The sequence below is a fragment of the Lytechinus pictus genome, chromosome 9 (genome assembly GCF_037042905.1).
Source record: "Lytechinus pictus isolate F3 Inbred chromosome 9, Lp3.0, whole genome shotgun sequence".
NCBI classification, from domain to species: domain Eukaryota; kingdom Metazoa; phylum Echinodermata; class Echinoidea; order Temnopleuroida; family Toxopneustidae; genus Lytechinus; species Lytechinus pictus.
In genome coordinates, this window is record NC_087253.1 from 20,736,651 (window position 1) to 20,753,466 (window position 16,816).

The 16,816-nt window shown below is 36.3% G+C and overlaps 1 protein-coding gene across 1 annotated transcript; it reads right to left on the bottom strand.

The window, feature by feature from the left end:
• Positions 1–4,588: 4,588 nt before the first annotated feature.
• On the bottom strand, positions 4,589–15,881 carry LOC129268687 (tetraspanin-4-like). The gene is made up of 7 exons (XM_064104907.1): positions 15,616–15,881; positions 10,458–10,541; positions 9,656–9,847; positions 8,562–8,741; positions 7,696–7,839; positions 6,162–6,245; positions 4,589–5,777 (listed from the first exon to the last, which is right to left on the bottom strand). The coding sequence occupies exons 2-7, from the start codon at positions 10,515–10,517 to the stop codon at positions 5,709–5,711; spliced, it is 729 nt and encodes a 242-aa protein (XP_063960977.1). The 5' UTR covers positions 10,518–10,541; positions 15,616–15,881; the 3' UTR covers positions 4,589–5,708.
• Positions 15,882–16,816: the final 935 nt, after the last annotated feature.

The window sequence follows — 16,816 nt, forward strand, 5'->3', positions numbered from 1 at the left end:
CTAAGATACACTGCAATCAGTCTTTTAAATGATTATAATAATAATAATGATAATAATAATACATGAGATCTTTATAGCGCACTTTCCATCTTGATTAGATGTTCAAGGCGCTTCAGAGCAGAACAACAAACAGAACAGACTATTTACATATAATACATGTCTGAACAATTAATCAATGTCTATCAGAAAACATACTTATACAGGTATGTTTTCAGGTGGGTGTTTCATACAGCTGTTCGTAAGTTAAGAGCGACTCAAAGAACGACTGGTGATCCTTTCTTGTGGTAAATGTATATACATTGGCGATGGTTTAGCGCGTAAGAAAGAATCACCAGTCGTTCTTAAAGTCGCTCTTAACAGCTTTATGAAACGGCCCCCAGGTTGCCCTGTAAATGATTATGAAAGCGATCATGTAAATGATTATGAAAGCGATCATGTAAATGATTATGAAAGCGATCATGTAAATGATTATGAAAGAAAGCGATCATGTAGATTCAGTGAATGATGTACAATACAATGGATTGTGGTTTGACAACCGCCTGGGCTATATTTTTGTTCCTGCGACATTTTTCTTCCCGGCGTTAGAAGAGTATTCATTCCGTCAAAAACTAAACACCTTCATGAATATTCATAAAGGAATTTTAATTTGCAACACCTACAACTCATACACGAAGTGCCATTTTGTGCTTACACTGGCATGGTTTTTGGTTCGCTTCCCAGTATTTTTTTCGTTTAAAATTGAGACGAGAGTTTGAAAAACATACATAGAGTAGAGCCCACGGACCGATTGGATCGATTTTCCTATATTAATAATCAAGAATTGTTTTTCTACACTTTACATGCAAATTAGAGCTAATCTGGTCCCTAATTTCACTCCTCTCAGCATGCTCAGTGTGAGACGAAGGATCAGTCGTCTTGGAGTAGTATTTAGATCTTTTCAGAGTACATTAGAACTCATTCTGGAGTGAGCAGTGAATATTTTTAGCCATTTTCACTCCAGAAGGAGCTACAATGCACTCTGAAAAGATGTACATGTAAATCCCACTCCAAAGTGACTGGTCCCTTGTCTTACACTGTAAAAAATGGAGTGCTAATTTAGCACTTACGGTGCTTGTGTAGTGACTGCACTACGAGTGCTGATTTTTTAGTTTAAATTTGAACTAGAAAATCAGCACTCGTAGTGCAGTCACTATACAAGCACTGTAAGTGCTAAATCAGCACTTTATTTTTTACAGTGCTGAGAGGACTGTAACTGGGGACCAGATTAGATCATTTGTATTCAGAGAGTATTGTCAATAAGACTTTCAGCTTACGCCTATATAGGTCTATTCTTCGATGTAAACTGAAATATACATGTAAAATCCTAGACCCACAGTAATAAAAGTTGTCCAGGGCTTTTAGTTTGATCAAAACGGTTTATCTGTCGTACGAAAAAAAGGGAAGGAAAAAGTCGTAGGAATAAAAAACAGTTCGCACCCGAGGAGGGTGACATCTATATTATAGGCGCCGTGTGTAGGCGAATTGTTTCTCATATTCATTATTTAATAAATAATTGTTATTATTTATTATTTTAATGATTGAATGTTAAATAATTTGTTTATATAATGATGTTACAAACGGCGTAACATAACAATCACTCTAGAATCCGACATCGGGAGGTATGGAGCAAATTTCGTTGCGTATAGACTGGTATGCTGAATGTAATATCATTCACCTTTGAGCTAACTTTTTCAAAATCGTTTAAACCGGGAATGTGGTTTTCTAGTGAGTTTAATCATGATTGAACAATGAACTTGAAGCCAATTAAAGGGGAAAAGTGTTTGTATGAAGAATTAGGTAAATAGGTAGAAGTTTAAGGTCTTCAGTTACAAAATTAGTGTTATAATCGGGTCTTAGTATCAATGATTCTGTTAAAAAAAACAATATCGACTTAATTTTATTGCTACAAATAAGGGGAACACTAATGCGATTCTAATAATTTTTTTACTAACATTTGATTAAGGTTATCAAGCTGCAAACATTATAAATATCATGTTGTGTGATTACAATGTCAAAACCGTTTTATAAATTGCAGATTTTTAGGCTGACGAATAAATTTCTTTTACTATAACAATTATGCTGTTTGTTTAGCTTACTTGTCGAATACGGCGTTTGTATGTGGGCGTGGCTTGTATGAGGGCGTGGTTTGTATGTGGGGGTGTGTCCGACGTGTGATTAAATTCTTTCAAGCTTCTATGTTACAGTCACATCAACGAAACCGACCGATGGTATATGTCATTGGAAATAGCGTACTAGTAATAGCTTTGATCAGTCTGGAGTCGGTTTCGTTGGTGTGACTGAAACCGAAACCGACTCCAAACCGACCGATGGTATGTCATTGGTAATAACGTAATAGCTTTGATCGGTCTGGAGTCGGTTTCGTTGGTGTGACTGAAACCGAAACCGACTCCAAACCGACCGATGGTATGTCATTGGTAATAACGTAATAGATTTGATCGGTCTGGAGTCGGTTTCGTTGGTGTGACTGGAACCGAAACCGAATCCAAACCGACCTATGATATGTCATTGGAAATAACGTAATAGCTTTGATCCGTCTGGAATCAGTTTCGTGTGGTGCGATTGTATAACACCTAGAGTCCCGGGGGGTATTCAACTTATAACATGATATATGTACCTATGTGCCGCGCCAAACTCGGGGGTCGGGGGTTCTGGATTTAAATTTTGGTTTTTAAAATTGGGGGTCACCGGAGCGGCTATTGGGTCAACAATATTGCTAAAAATGCAATGCCCTGGAACTGACCATATCGAATACCTGAACATAAAATATAGGGTCTCCGGAACTCACATAGCATGGTAGTGGCTATGGTAGCGCACTCTCCAGAAAGAGAAACACAAATTTAAGGGTCTCTGGAATGTGGAAAAATAGGAATATCAATGGCTTTCTAAATTGGTGATGCTCTGGAATGGAAATTTAGGCTGAAAGTGGGGGTCTCGACCGCGGCACATACGTATCATGCATTAAGTAGCCTCCCTGGGCCAAGAGTGGGCCTTCAAGCTGATGTCTGTTGGTTTTGATATGCACAAACACATGCAAACACGTCAACTGTGCACATAATATCAGGCATACAAGGTTCTTGCATGTAAATATCGTATTAATAATATCTGTTTATAATTTATTTAAGTCAATGCCCGATTTGTACTTCGTTTTCTATTTTGTCTATTTCGCTAATACGTTTGAGGCCGCTACCCTAGTCAAGCACTGCTTATGGTAGCGGTCTCCAGCATTTTCTTTTTTGTCTACTCAACAAAGTACAACTTATAATATTGCAAACTAACACTATCTATATACATTTTTGCCAATGAATAATTATTTGTATTTATTTTTGTAAAAAGATATGTATCTCTATTTTTTATTTATGTTGTACATTATGTTTATTAATTATTTTTGTTGGAAAAATGCTGAAATAAAATCAAATCAAATATGAGAAGCAACATCAGAGTAAAGTGAAAGCTCGTCGAAAGTCCATCATGACCTTATTAATTTGAATTCGTTTATTCACATCCAACAGAAATTCGTTACAAAACCATGACATAGATTCCATTCAATTAATGAGAATTGGACAAAACAATGAACACAATATTTTGTTTTACAGAAAATGATTGATAATTAAAATTGTATTCAAGATTCAGAGATCCTGTTCTTATCAATATTTTCTAGTTTCAATATTTGTGATGACAGACACAGCGCAGCACTTTATGTAAACGCTTTGACCATGGCCGTACGCAGCGGGGGGGGGGGGTGGGAGGGGGCAGTGTCCTCCCCCCCCCCCCCCCAGAAATTTTGAAAACCTATAAATTTTTTAACTGAAAATTTTCACAAAATTCACCAATTTAGTATGCACAAATTCTTTCAGTTCACTTAACTTAATGTAAAAGCACCCCAATTACAAGCTCGGTAACTTTACTCCCTCGCTTTTGAGTTTTTTTTTTCAAAAAGTTAACGCATTCCCCCCCCCCCCCCCCCCCCCCCGCGAAAAATGTATGCGTACGGCCATGGTCGTGACCCCAAAAACAAATCCATTAAGCTACATTTCTCAAAAGGTTGAAAAATACTTATACCTATGCATTCAATATCAAATATAATTATATACACACCTCTGAAAAGTAGCCTCCACGGACATCAAGGTTCCGTTTCACAAAACATGTTATGATAACAACAGTAAAAAGTTCCTGCAATCCTTCAATCTGATTGGTGATAGTGAATTTGTTTTTCGATTGTTATCATAACAAGTCTTTATGAAACAGAACCCTGGGTCTAGTCATAATAATATCTTCTCTTAATTCTTAAATAAAACTCTAATATTACGAAACAGCTTTACTTTTTTATCCCATACTTTTATTTCCAACTGCTTGATTTCTCATTACACATTTTGACGAGCTTATGAGGCCCTACAAGAAACTTTCGTTCATTTAAAATCAATCGTAAGCCCCGAAATTAAGTCATTTATTTTCAATTTTATACTGATTCAAAAGTCAATTTGTATCTGATTACTTTGTATCATGTTCGAATTGAAATGAATTTTTATAAAAATGAATTGAATTAATAAAGATTTGTAGTATATTCACATTAAATTGCATCTCAACATTGCAATGCCCCAATGTGCTTGATTTGGTGACTCACGCTCGTTTTTGCAATTGAACTCTTAAACTTCCGTAGATTGAAAAGTCAATCTAATACTAGACTCTCAGGGACCAATATAAAATTGGATTGAAAGTTTCAATCGAATAAGATTGAATTCTAAATCTATTAGATTGAAAGCTTCAATCCAACTTTGGATTGGGCCCTGATCGCAATATTTTTCAAATTAAGGAATTTAGAGAGAACGTAAGTTTCTCGCACCACCCCTTTGGTATCAAAATGGCGTAGATCCCAAAAAAAATTGATAGACAAGGTCAGAAGGTAGTAAAGGTCATCATTGGGTGAAAAGCGAGGCAAGATTGGCCAAACTTTCCTAATCAGGGGCTCTTGGAATTTATAGCTCCTCAGTCTTTGTATACCCTGCGTATAAAAATACATACAAGTAGGTGTCGCGTCTGTAATCCCCAATCCCCCCCCCCCCGCCGCATGTTAAATTGCAGTAAACAAAAATTCATATGAAATACGGATTACATTAGGGGGGCTCATGTTTATTCATTTTTTTTCAATTCAGCCAAATAAACATTTATTTTCTTCAATTTTTCGTAAATATTACCAGTAGAAAAGGAATATAATATCAGATTTAATATCTGACCATTAAAGGGTATTGTGTTGACGGCTTTATTTTCGAAAATAAATCAACATGCATAGAAACATTACGTGACGAGACCTCATTCGTCACCAAAAAACAATAAAATAACCGTAATCGTAATTCTTCAGCCAGTGAAATAGTTCCAGAAGTAGAATGACGTCACTTTCCCATTAGAGCCAAAGACGTTCAGTGATCATGGTGATTGCCCTTCTTAAAATCAGTGTTAGATGGCGAATCATTTCCACATACTTTTGTCAATCATCTATTTCAGTCGAATGAATATGTTTTGCCTTTTTGTTTCAATTCGGGCGTGTGAGACCTGCAAACTAAATTCAGAGGCGCATGTGTCGCCCTCTCGCGTTGTGGATCGGTATATACACATCAGTGTAGTTTTTTACAGTTTACAATCATGATTAGATTTTACACGTAGTTGCCTCCTCTCTCATTTACATTCTTCCACATGGTGTAGGAGAGCCCAATACCGAAGATCTGTTCAGGATGAAAAAAATAAACACCGGGATAAAAAAAAAATGTGTAGGCCTATTATATCGAAACAAGAGCGTTTGGATCCCTGTAAAAATTAATAAAATAATATATGTTTATTGAATATTCAAACGTGCAGATCCTGCAAATTGTGAATTTTATGATAATCAATTTGGTCGGTAATTTTTTTCTATGAAATTATAATTTTTAGCACATTTTATCTATGGTTCACGCCCAAAAGAGTAATTAATGTAATAATTGCATAATTGTTTATGTTATGAAAAATGTATTCCAGAAATTATATGAATTTAGAAGAAAACAATATAATCATAATCAAAATCGCATAGCATTGACTGATCGTAATATGCCTATTAACAGTGCTTTTCTTACCTGAAAAATTGCGATGATGATACATGCAATACCAACTACGTGAGCTTTTGATTCTAACTCCATTATGATGGCGCCCTTGCATCCCTGTAAAAACAAAAGAAGGAGAGGAAAAGTTAGTTGCCATGGTAACGTATTTCATCTTCACCACCAGTAAAATCTGACCAGTAGGTCTAATCATGGTAATGCTCAATGGTAACCGGTGCCGTAAAACAGGTAAAACAGACAAAATTTTGACGGAATAAAATTGGGTGTGAGGGGTTGAAAACAAAATCACGAGTGTGAAAAAATTTACCTTTATCAAAATGAAAGTCTAACTTTGTGATAGATTTTCACTTCAAATTTTCAAAAACAATATCAGATTTAATTTCACATTATAATGAGGGAAATTTGAAATATTTTATATTTCTTCTTAAACAAAAAAGAGTGGGTGTTGTCATCGACTTGCGTAACGACCATGACGTGCAAATAATATTCTGAAATTGTAAAATGTCATAACTTTCTTACTTTACATCCGATTTTGATAAAAGTTTAAGTAGTAAGCGATTTTTACTTTTCTCCTTCTATTCAAACCATCTTTCCCCCCCCCCCCCCTACATCTTCTTCTTCCCTATATACTCCATCAAAAGAGAGTTGGCGCAATCACAATGCGGACGCTTTCTGGAACGTACACTGTTAAAAAAAAACTGATTTTACAGAGAAAAGAAAGAAGATTTTGCAAAAAGCAAACACAGAATCATTCTGTAAATTCATAAAACAGAAATTTTTCTGCAATTTAACAGAACTGGGGCCCGTAACACAAAGGTTAGCGATCAATCGCTAAAATTATGGATTGGCCTATCAAGATCATCGTTGCATGCGCATTTCGTTCAGTAGACTGACTAGTAACCAATCATAATTGCTCTTTTAAATTAGCGATTAATCGCTAACCTTTGTGTTACGGGGCTCAGGTCTGTTTAAAAAGGGGAAAGGGGTGTTTTATTAAAGGAAATTTGTAAGGTTCCATACACCAAATACCAATTTCCTGTAAGATTACGCAATCTGGTACGATTACAGGTGTTCTCGAGACTGTTCTGCATGAACTTCTTTTATTTAAAGGATAAATTTTCTAACAGTGTAGAGAATCTATTGTCAAAAGCCCTTCATAACAAAGCAGTCTTTGTCGAAAATTGGTGAATCAAATCAGCAGACAAACGGCATATTTGTGATTATTCGTCAGCTCAGAATCCTAGGACGATCTCCCGGGGAGCGTTTCATGAAAGGACTTGTCGGACGTTTTATCCGACAAGTCCCATTTTATCCGACAGTTACCATAGTAACAGTAACTCTCAGCCAATCAACATCAGAGAAAGATGTCAGATCTGACAACTTGTCGGATGAAAATGTTGATGAAACACTCCCCAGGTTGACCAATTTTCGACAAAGACCTTTAAGCTTTTCATTGCGGGCAGTTTCAATAGATTTACTGTGTTGTAGAATCCGTCCCCGTTGCATGCAGTTGTGAAACTCTCGCTATATACTATCTGCAGAGACTTACCCGGATGAACTTCTCGGAGTTGACGTCTTTGCCGCATCCCGGAGCGGGGAAGAGGCAGCATGAGTCGGGTGTCTGTCGGGCTAGGAACATACCGGTCCCCGTGTTAGCCCAGTCGGTATCGTTGAAAACTCCGCAACAACCAAGCTAAAAGAGTTAAAAGGGGGCATAAAAAAGAAGAAGGGGAATGATTGAAAAAAAAAGAGGAACAATGGGAAGAAAAGAGATGATAGAGGATGAGACAGACAGAGCGACAGAGGGAGAGAGAGAGGGGGAGATGAGGAGGAGGACGAGAACGAGGAAGATGGGGGAGATAAAATGGGAAAGAGGGAGAAATTACATATTTTGGGGCACTCTTTACAACTCAAACATGATGGATGTTTACTCAGTCATGCAGAGGAATTAAACGCAGCCTCAAATATTCCGCATTTCTGCCATTTACTTTTTGATGAGATACAGAGAAAAATTATTCGTTTTATATTTTTGTTTATTATGATTTACCTTGCCATTCACTTGGAGCCTATTTAGGAAGCTTATAGATGACAATAACAGAACATCAGTGAAGTTATGAGCGACAGGGGGGGGGCCGTATGGCACAAAAAATGTGAAGACGAAGCCAGTGAGCGAAAAATGTTTTAATCTTTTAAAATGAAAATCTAATTTTACATTTCGACATTCAGAAAATGATATCATATTTCACTCTTGTCCTTTTATTTTTCTTTTCTCCTCTTTTTTCTTCTATGTTTTTTTTTAACTTGACCTTGGAAAATTTAGGGGTATTGCTTTCGAAATATTGTGAATAAAATTGAACAGAAATCAAGATTATGAAAATGGATTGAACCCTCCAAATGACGCAATCCAATACTCACTGTACTCTGGAGTTTGTCCCATGCTTTTGTTAGACCGCCCTCTCCCGGCGCGTTGTATTTAGCTAAACCACCAGCTCGCATCTCATTGGCTACATATTTGGCCACTTGCCAGCGATACGCGAAACCAAGACCTCCCGCAGAGACTTCCAAGATGAAAACGAGGACCATGAAAGCAAAATACTGAAAGAAGAAAAGCAAAATATGGTTATCATTCTTTTGGTATGAAATGATAAATAATAACAACTTGATACTTATTATTGTTCAATCAATAAATTAGCAAGGCAGTCTTTCACCTCTTGTGTTTTTCTATTCATTTATTTATTATTCTCTTATCTTTTTCTCTTTATTTTGTTTTTTTCTCATTGTATTTTTTGTTCAAAGTGATACAAATTAATAAAGGTGTTTAACCAATAATTCAAGCTCTAGGCTTATATTTGTCGTAGGCCCTACTTTTTCGTGTTATATACTTTTACAGAATTATCCATGTAAGCTCATACATTATATTAATATTGTGACATTGTGAACATGCATGAATAGATAAATCAATAATATTGTGGTTTATTAACGAGCTTTATAAAAAAAAAATAATGAGTTGCATATGAATGGTGATATGGATCAAATGATTGGCAAAAAAAAATATTTTGTCACGTTGCCAGTCATTTATTCATTTGATCAGTGATGTACATAATTAATTAGATATCTCGCTGATTAGCTAATTAAGCAAAATATTAGTTCCATCCATAGCTAAATCAACGACTAAGTGAGCAGGTACGTCGGCCTATAGGCCTACAACCATGCATTTTTATTTGATGATTATTTACTATAACTAAATTATAGCAAATTAATAAAATCGGTCCTTAGGAGTGGGCAGGTACAAAGTTGACAATTATTAATACCTCGGTCACATTTGCTGTACGGCGGCCGTACGGCGAGTCGAAAACAGCCGTTTTATTCATTCTATGTAGCTCGTACATGAATGTTAAATCGGATGTTTTCGACTCGCCGTACGGCCGCCGTAGAGCAAATATGACCGAGGTATTATATTCAGTAACTATCAATAGAATATCTGACTTAAATTGAGTAATCAGTCGTACCGTTAGTAGCAAACATGAATGTTCCTTGATCGCCCCGTAACCACCGATGAAAGAAACGACGAGGATGACGATCCCGGCAATGATCATGATGTTCGCCACGTTCAAGAAAGGCATGCTTGGAAGTAACGTCATGAACGGCCCCTCCTTAATGTGAAGATGCGCCCCCGCTCCAAGAATGGCTCCTCCCACAATCTGGAGACAGTATCAAAGAAATTATATAGAAAATCATAAGAAATTCTATATTTCAATAACAGTAGGGTTTACCTTGGACGGTGGGCACCTGTATTTATAGCACTGAGAAATAAAAAAAAAACCGAGGCTGATGCTTCTTGGAGCATGATGAACCATTATCACTTTCCGATGAGGCAATGACACTTTCCCCCCCCCCCCCCTTTGTATTTCCACACTTCAAACATATTTTATTAACCAAAGACTGATCAAAATTCGGAGCGACTTTCGCAATTTGGCCAGATAAGGCAATTATTTCGCCACGTATATCCACTACGTGTTGTTTTTTATCATGTTTTTTCCGAATCTCCCCAAAAGTAATAGAATTACATTCAATAAACAAATCTGCACCATACAGTTTACAATTTCTCGATAAAAGTAATATATTATTTTGACGGGGGGCATGCACCCTTCCCCCCCCCCCCCTGGATCCACCACTGAAAGCATGAAATGAAAACATGAAAACTGTCAACTTTCTTATCCAAAATTATGTTTGTCTCATTTCTCTGTTTTAATCATAAGAAATGTGACGTCACAATAAAATGTTCTTAAACGGATCAGGCATTGTACTCACAAAGAGAAGGACATTGAAGACAACCAACGTGTACTTTGTGCAGTTCGTATCTCCCTTCATCTTGTATCCGGTAGGTCTTTATTCCTGGGTGAGGGAAAAAAAAGGGGGAACAGAAGAAATGTGAAATAAGAATCATAAGTAAGACACGATGATAAAATATTAGCCAAATTGTGGCTTAGTGGATTAGTCTTCGGACTTTGGAGCAGAGGGTCGTGGGTTCGAATCGCAGCCATGCATGGCGAAATTCCTTCAGCAAGAAATCGATCCGTAATGTGCTGCGCTCAACCCAGGTGAGGGAAATGGGTACTGACAGTATCATTATTCTAAAAAAAGCTGTGAGCATCGAAGTCGGTAGCCCTGCTTAGCCAGGCCCTTGAACACAATTATGTGGGTTACACAAAATACCCTATATTATCATTAGGCCTATCATTACATAATTATCGAGGTCATTATTATAGCCAAGTAATACATACCATATCGATGTCATTATTAAGAAATACATGAGCAGGGTACCTTTGGAAAAGTTCTAATACGAACGAGACAAAGCCGAGGGAATTCGTTTACCGTTTCACAGGTACAATGCCCGAGCAAAATTATATGTATTCGCATATTAATGTTTTAAAATATATCAATGTAGATCCTAGTATTTGATAAACCATCATTAAAACCGGGACCAGTCATTGGCAAATGTTATTGCTCTCGTTCTAGATTCGTGTGATATTTCCTTGACTCATGAAATATTTTGCTATCCCATTCCGAGTCATTCCATGTAATAAAATTACGTTATGAAAATTTTGACAGGAAATTGGGAACTCCCTGATTTGGATGTCTGAATTAAAAATAGATTCAATCAATTTTCTTGGGGGGGGGGGTGGGGGTTAGGGGAGTAAAATGTTGATTACGCTTCATTCACCATCCGTTATTTTTCTATATAGTGTTATTGGATTGTTTATGGGCCAGTGATTTTTTTTTAAATCAGACATGAACCTCGGAAAAAAGTACAAAGGGCGTTTATTCCTCCTGTAATACATAGAGGATTGACTTACTTTTCTTGTTAATATGTTTATCAACAAGGACCTGACATAACATTTAGAAAAAAAATCAAAAGTAAGTCTAACATAAATGCGATCAAATTCGTATGACACATGCTTAAAAAAGCACACAAGATTTAACCGAAAAAAGCTCGAATAATTCTGTATATTTTTATAACAGGAATTTTCTGCAATTTAAAAGAATAGGTCTGCTTTAATAATGGAGAAAAGTCTTCTTTTTTCTTATTACAAGAAAAGTGTATAGGGTTCATGCATCATATACCTATTTTCCTTGTGTGTGTTTTTTTTTTTGTGGAGCGTTGTGGCCCAGTGGATCAGTCTTCTGACTTTGAAACAGAGGGTCGTGGGTTCGAATCCTAGCCATGGCGTAATTTCCTTCAGCAAGAAATATTCATCCACATTGTGCTGCACTCAACCCAGGTGAGTGAATGGGTACCCGGTAGGATTAATTCCTTGATGCATGAGCGCTGAAAGGCAGCTCGAGCTAAAGCCGGGGTAATAATAATGATACATCGCGCCTCGGAATATAATATTTCTAGATAGATGGCGCTATATGAATGCCTATTATTATTATCACAGTGTAAGATTACAGATGTTCCCGAGATCGAGACTCTGCTGTACAGGAACATTTTTGTTTGTTTGTTTTTTTAATGAGAAATTTCTAACAGTACACTGGTAAATGATTGGTCAAAGTTATTAGACTGTTGGTGCCACTTGGTGGATATATTTCCGACCGATAAAAATGTATACTAGTATCAACCTAAATCCTTGTAGATTCTAACCATTGATTTTTTTTTTTTTTTTTTTTAGATGTCGGCCTACTTTAACCAACCCAATAGCGTTCTTGATCGATCCCTTTTAAGAGTGAGTGCATTTGCGATCACACAAGTTACCCTCTTTATCATGACTGTTCATAATTCTGAAGAGGAAACGAAAGATTAATATATTATCAGTTTATAATCACTTCCGATCTTGATCTTCTCACTATAGTCTGCTAAGGTTCAGGATATAAAATAATAAATACATCTCATTAACACTCTTCACAAAATGAGCCTTGCGACACAGGACATAGCCAATGGCATTAAAGGGATGGTCAAGGCTGGAAATATTTCTACCTGAATAGAATAATATTCACCAAGTAAAATGCTGAAAATTTCATCAAAATCTGATGACAAATAGCAAAGTTATGGCATTTTAAAGATTTGCATTATTCTTGTGAAACAGTTTTAGGCATGTCTTCATGAATATTCAATGAGCAAACTGACGATGTCATATCCCCACTTGTTCTTTTGTATTCTATTAAAAAGATATTAGGTTTATTTAAAAAAATTTCTACCAAGAACTAACAACTTATTAAGTGCATTAGTTACTTATTGCTGCAACTTACTTCATCATTTACACATGTATGAAAAATGAAACAATTATGATTACATGTAATAACATAAGAAAAAGGAAAATGGGAAAGTGATATCATCAACCCATCTAATGAATAATCATGACGACTTGCCTATAACTTTTTTTTTCATAAAATGTTGCTAAACTTTAAAATTCAATAATTTCGTTATTTTTTATTCGATTTTGATGAAATTTTCAGCATTTTGCTTTGTGTATTTTAATCTATTTATTTAGATATAAATATTCTCAGCCTGGAGCATCCCTTTAAGCACCGTTTGGTCGATATCATAAGACGACGTATATTAAGCCTTTTATCAAACTTACATTTAAAGGAGAATCCAGCCTTGGCCATAAAATGTTGTGTTGGGAAGGAGAAAAATAAATTAAACAGAATGGTGAAAGTTTGAAAGAAATCGGACAAGCAATAAGAAAGTTATAGTTGCTTTAAAATTGAGATCACTAATACTATGTAGATTTCAAATTGGCAACTGGGTAAGTAAATTATGACAAGGGGCAAGGACAACTTTCCCATCGGCCATGTGGGATTTGTGGTTTTCCCCTGGGGAATTAATTTAGATATAACCCAGGTAGTATATTGTTTTATGTCCTCATGAAAGAAAAATATAATTTGAAATAAAACTTTTGGGAAAAATGACATTTTAGCCATAATATGTATTGGAGTATATGGAAGAGTAGTCCTTGCCTTATACATCACTATGACATCCCATATGCGGCCAATTTGAAGTCTCCGTGGGTATAGTGATTACAAATATTTACAACTTTTAAAACTTCATAACTTTCTTGTTGTTTGTCCAATATTGTTCAAATTTTCACCTATCAACTCGTCTGATTTTTCTTTTCCTTATAAAAAAAAAGTTTTTATTTGGGTTGGATTCCCCTTTAAATAAGAACATGGTGGCGATATAATAATGTAAAGTGGAATATACAAGCTTTTGAAAGTGGAGGGGCTCAGCCGAAAGTGAAGGGCTAACGATGGAATTTTTTTTATTCGGGGAAGGGGGAAGTGATCCCAGGCCCCCGCTTCCTTTATACACCAGTGATACGAGTGTCTGTGCTAGTTAAAGGACAAGTCCACCCCAACAAAAACTTGATTTGAATAAAAAGAGAAAAATCCAACAAGCATAATGCTGAAAATTTCATCAAAATCGGATGTAAAATAAGAAAGTTATGACATTTTAAAGTTGCGCTTCATTTAACAAAACAGTTATATGCACATTTCAGTTGGTATGCAAATTAGGGAACTGATGACATCACTCACTCACTATTTCTCTTGTATTTTATTATATGAAATACGAAATATTCTAATTTTCTCCCCATTGTCCTGTGAAACAAAGTTTTATTTCTCCCTAAACATGTGGAATTACCATTGTTTAACATTATATGGTTCAGTCAAGTTTGTCCTTATTGTCAAATCTGTAAAAAATGAAATATTGTATACTTCAAACAATAAAAAACAAAAGAAATAGTGAGTGAGTGACATCATCGACTCACTCATTTGCATGTAACTGACTCGTTCATCTAACATTTTGTGAAAAATAAGTGAAACTTTAAAATGTCATAACTTTCTTATTTTACATCCGATTTTGATGAAATTTTCAGCATTATGCTTGTCTGATTTTTCTCTATTTATTCAAATCAACTTTTTTCTGGGATGGACTTGACCTTTAAACACAGTTTGATGTTGTTAACACATCATGGCAAGCTTTCAAGCTTTGCAAACTTGCTCATATACCCACTCGTGCATGGAGGCGGGGCTTGGGGCACCCCCCCCCCCCCCCTCCCCCCGGCGTGCAAAGTTCCACTACCAAGATTTTCTAGATTATTGTCTAAATCAAGAGGGTACACAAATTTTGCTCTCTCGCGACTATTTTAAAAATATATTGCTCTACATACTATGTCTGGCAACTCGTATTGTTTGGCTCTTTGCGCTACATACTCGTAGCCATTAATACCAAAATGAGAGTATTAGATATGAAGTTTTTGTACATATTAGAGGAAGATTCACGCGATATAACCCATCAGAGCCCCCTCCCTTCCAAATCTTCCCCACACCCTATTTACATTGTTTATCGGAAGTTTGAAATTGATGTGAATTTCCGCTGAAGTGTTTAGAGCGGTCCCGAGGCGCTTCCCGCCCCATGACTCACCCGCCCAATTCGCTTTAAATGTCTATCTCGAAACATTGTCTTGCTACATCTGGAATGCTTTAGTAGGCCTATTAGAACATGTTTTCTATGTGTTTTTTATTAATGTAGCGTGATATAGTGTTAATTACATAAACAAAAATATTTCTACAAAAAAATTGAGACCCCCCTTCCCCCCATCACCCTCACAAAAACCTCTAGCTGTGAGTGAATTCTTCATGGTTTCAACGGGAATAAATCTCAAAACTTCAACCACATCCGTTTTTCCTAAAAGACGCCCCACCCTAACACACCCGTAAACCATGTAAACTCTAATATATTGTGTAGAAATTGTTTGACATAAATTATAACATTATTAACACTTTATGGTGGTTAATTCGGACATTGATTTCGACCATTCTCTTTCAATATCTTCCAAGTCACGATCTTGATCAAGCAATGATAAGATTCTTTGTTAATGCCGAACTGACAAGATAATAAAATAAGTTTAGATGACCCAGGAAATAAATGGTCCCGTCAAGCTAGTCTAAAAGTGGTAGCACTTACCGATAAATGAATCCAGATATAAACCTTCGTTCTCAGGATCCAAGTAGCTGTAACGTCGCGAAGTTATATCCAAGATGAAATTACGTCGGCATGTAATACTAACTGTCTACTTTCAAATGTAGTAGCAGTTTGAGACTCATGGGAATAATTATGACCGGATGTTACTGCAAAGAATGATCTTTTTAATTAAGTTCATTTAGAGATGCTGAGCGCGAAGGCCAGTCGTCTGTGTGAGTGGATGGCTGCGCGTGAATGTGCTTTGCAGTGCGCAGGATACACCGCAGCGGAAGAAACGACTGGAAATGAGTCAATCTTCACAAGAAGTTCTTATTAAGATTGTAATAACGAATGAGTCAATGATCAGGGTAGTAAACAGGGCTTAAAGGCGGCACAACAGGAAATTTTTAACATTACACTTTAAAATTGGGTGTTAAAACTGACAATAGTTGGTGTCGTGTTACCCTAAGGTGTTAATAAAATTAGGCCAACACCATGTACAGTTTGAATATAACACCAAAGATAGTCAAAGTCACAACCAAAAGTGTTGCATAGGTGTTTTAACTAACACCAAAAAGTATTACACCCAGATAAACAACCGGTGCTGCCCTTATACTCCAGTCAACACCATATAATTGGGGGCAACAATGTGTTCTCTCCCTCTTTTGTAGAATTAAAAGCGACCACTCCTGCCCCCCTCCCAGTGGCGTAACAGGCGGGGGGGGGCAGGGAGGCAAGCTGCCTCCCCCTGGCGGAGTTCACCGGGAAAATAAATAAACAAACTGGAAAAGGAAAAAAAGGGGGGAGAAAGAAAGAAAGGGAAGGGGAAAAGAATAATGAGGAAATGAAGAAAAGAAAAGGGAAAGGGGAAAAGGAAAGGGAAAAGAAAAAACATAAAAAGGGAAAACGGAAAGAAAACGGGAAAAGGAAGGAAAGAAAAACATGTGAAAAAGAACAATTCTCCCCGATATACAAATACATTAGCATGATTGGGGAAATAAATTAATGGTGACAAAAAGAAACAAAAGCGGGAAATGAGGTAGAATGGAATGAGCCAAAATCTACATTGGAAAATAAAGAAAAGGGACAAGATTTAGATTTTTAGATTTAGATTTTATTTCCGTTCAACAATTTTTTCATAATATAATCAAAGTAACAATACATATTCAATATAATCGATAATACAGACAAATCAATGAAATTT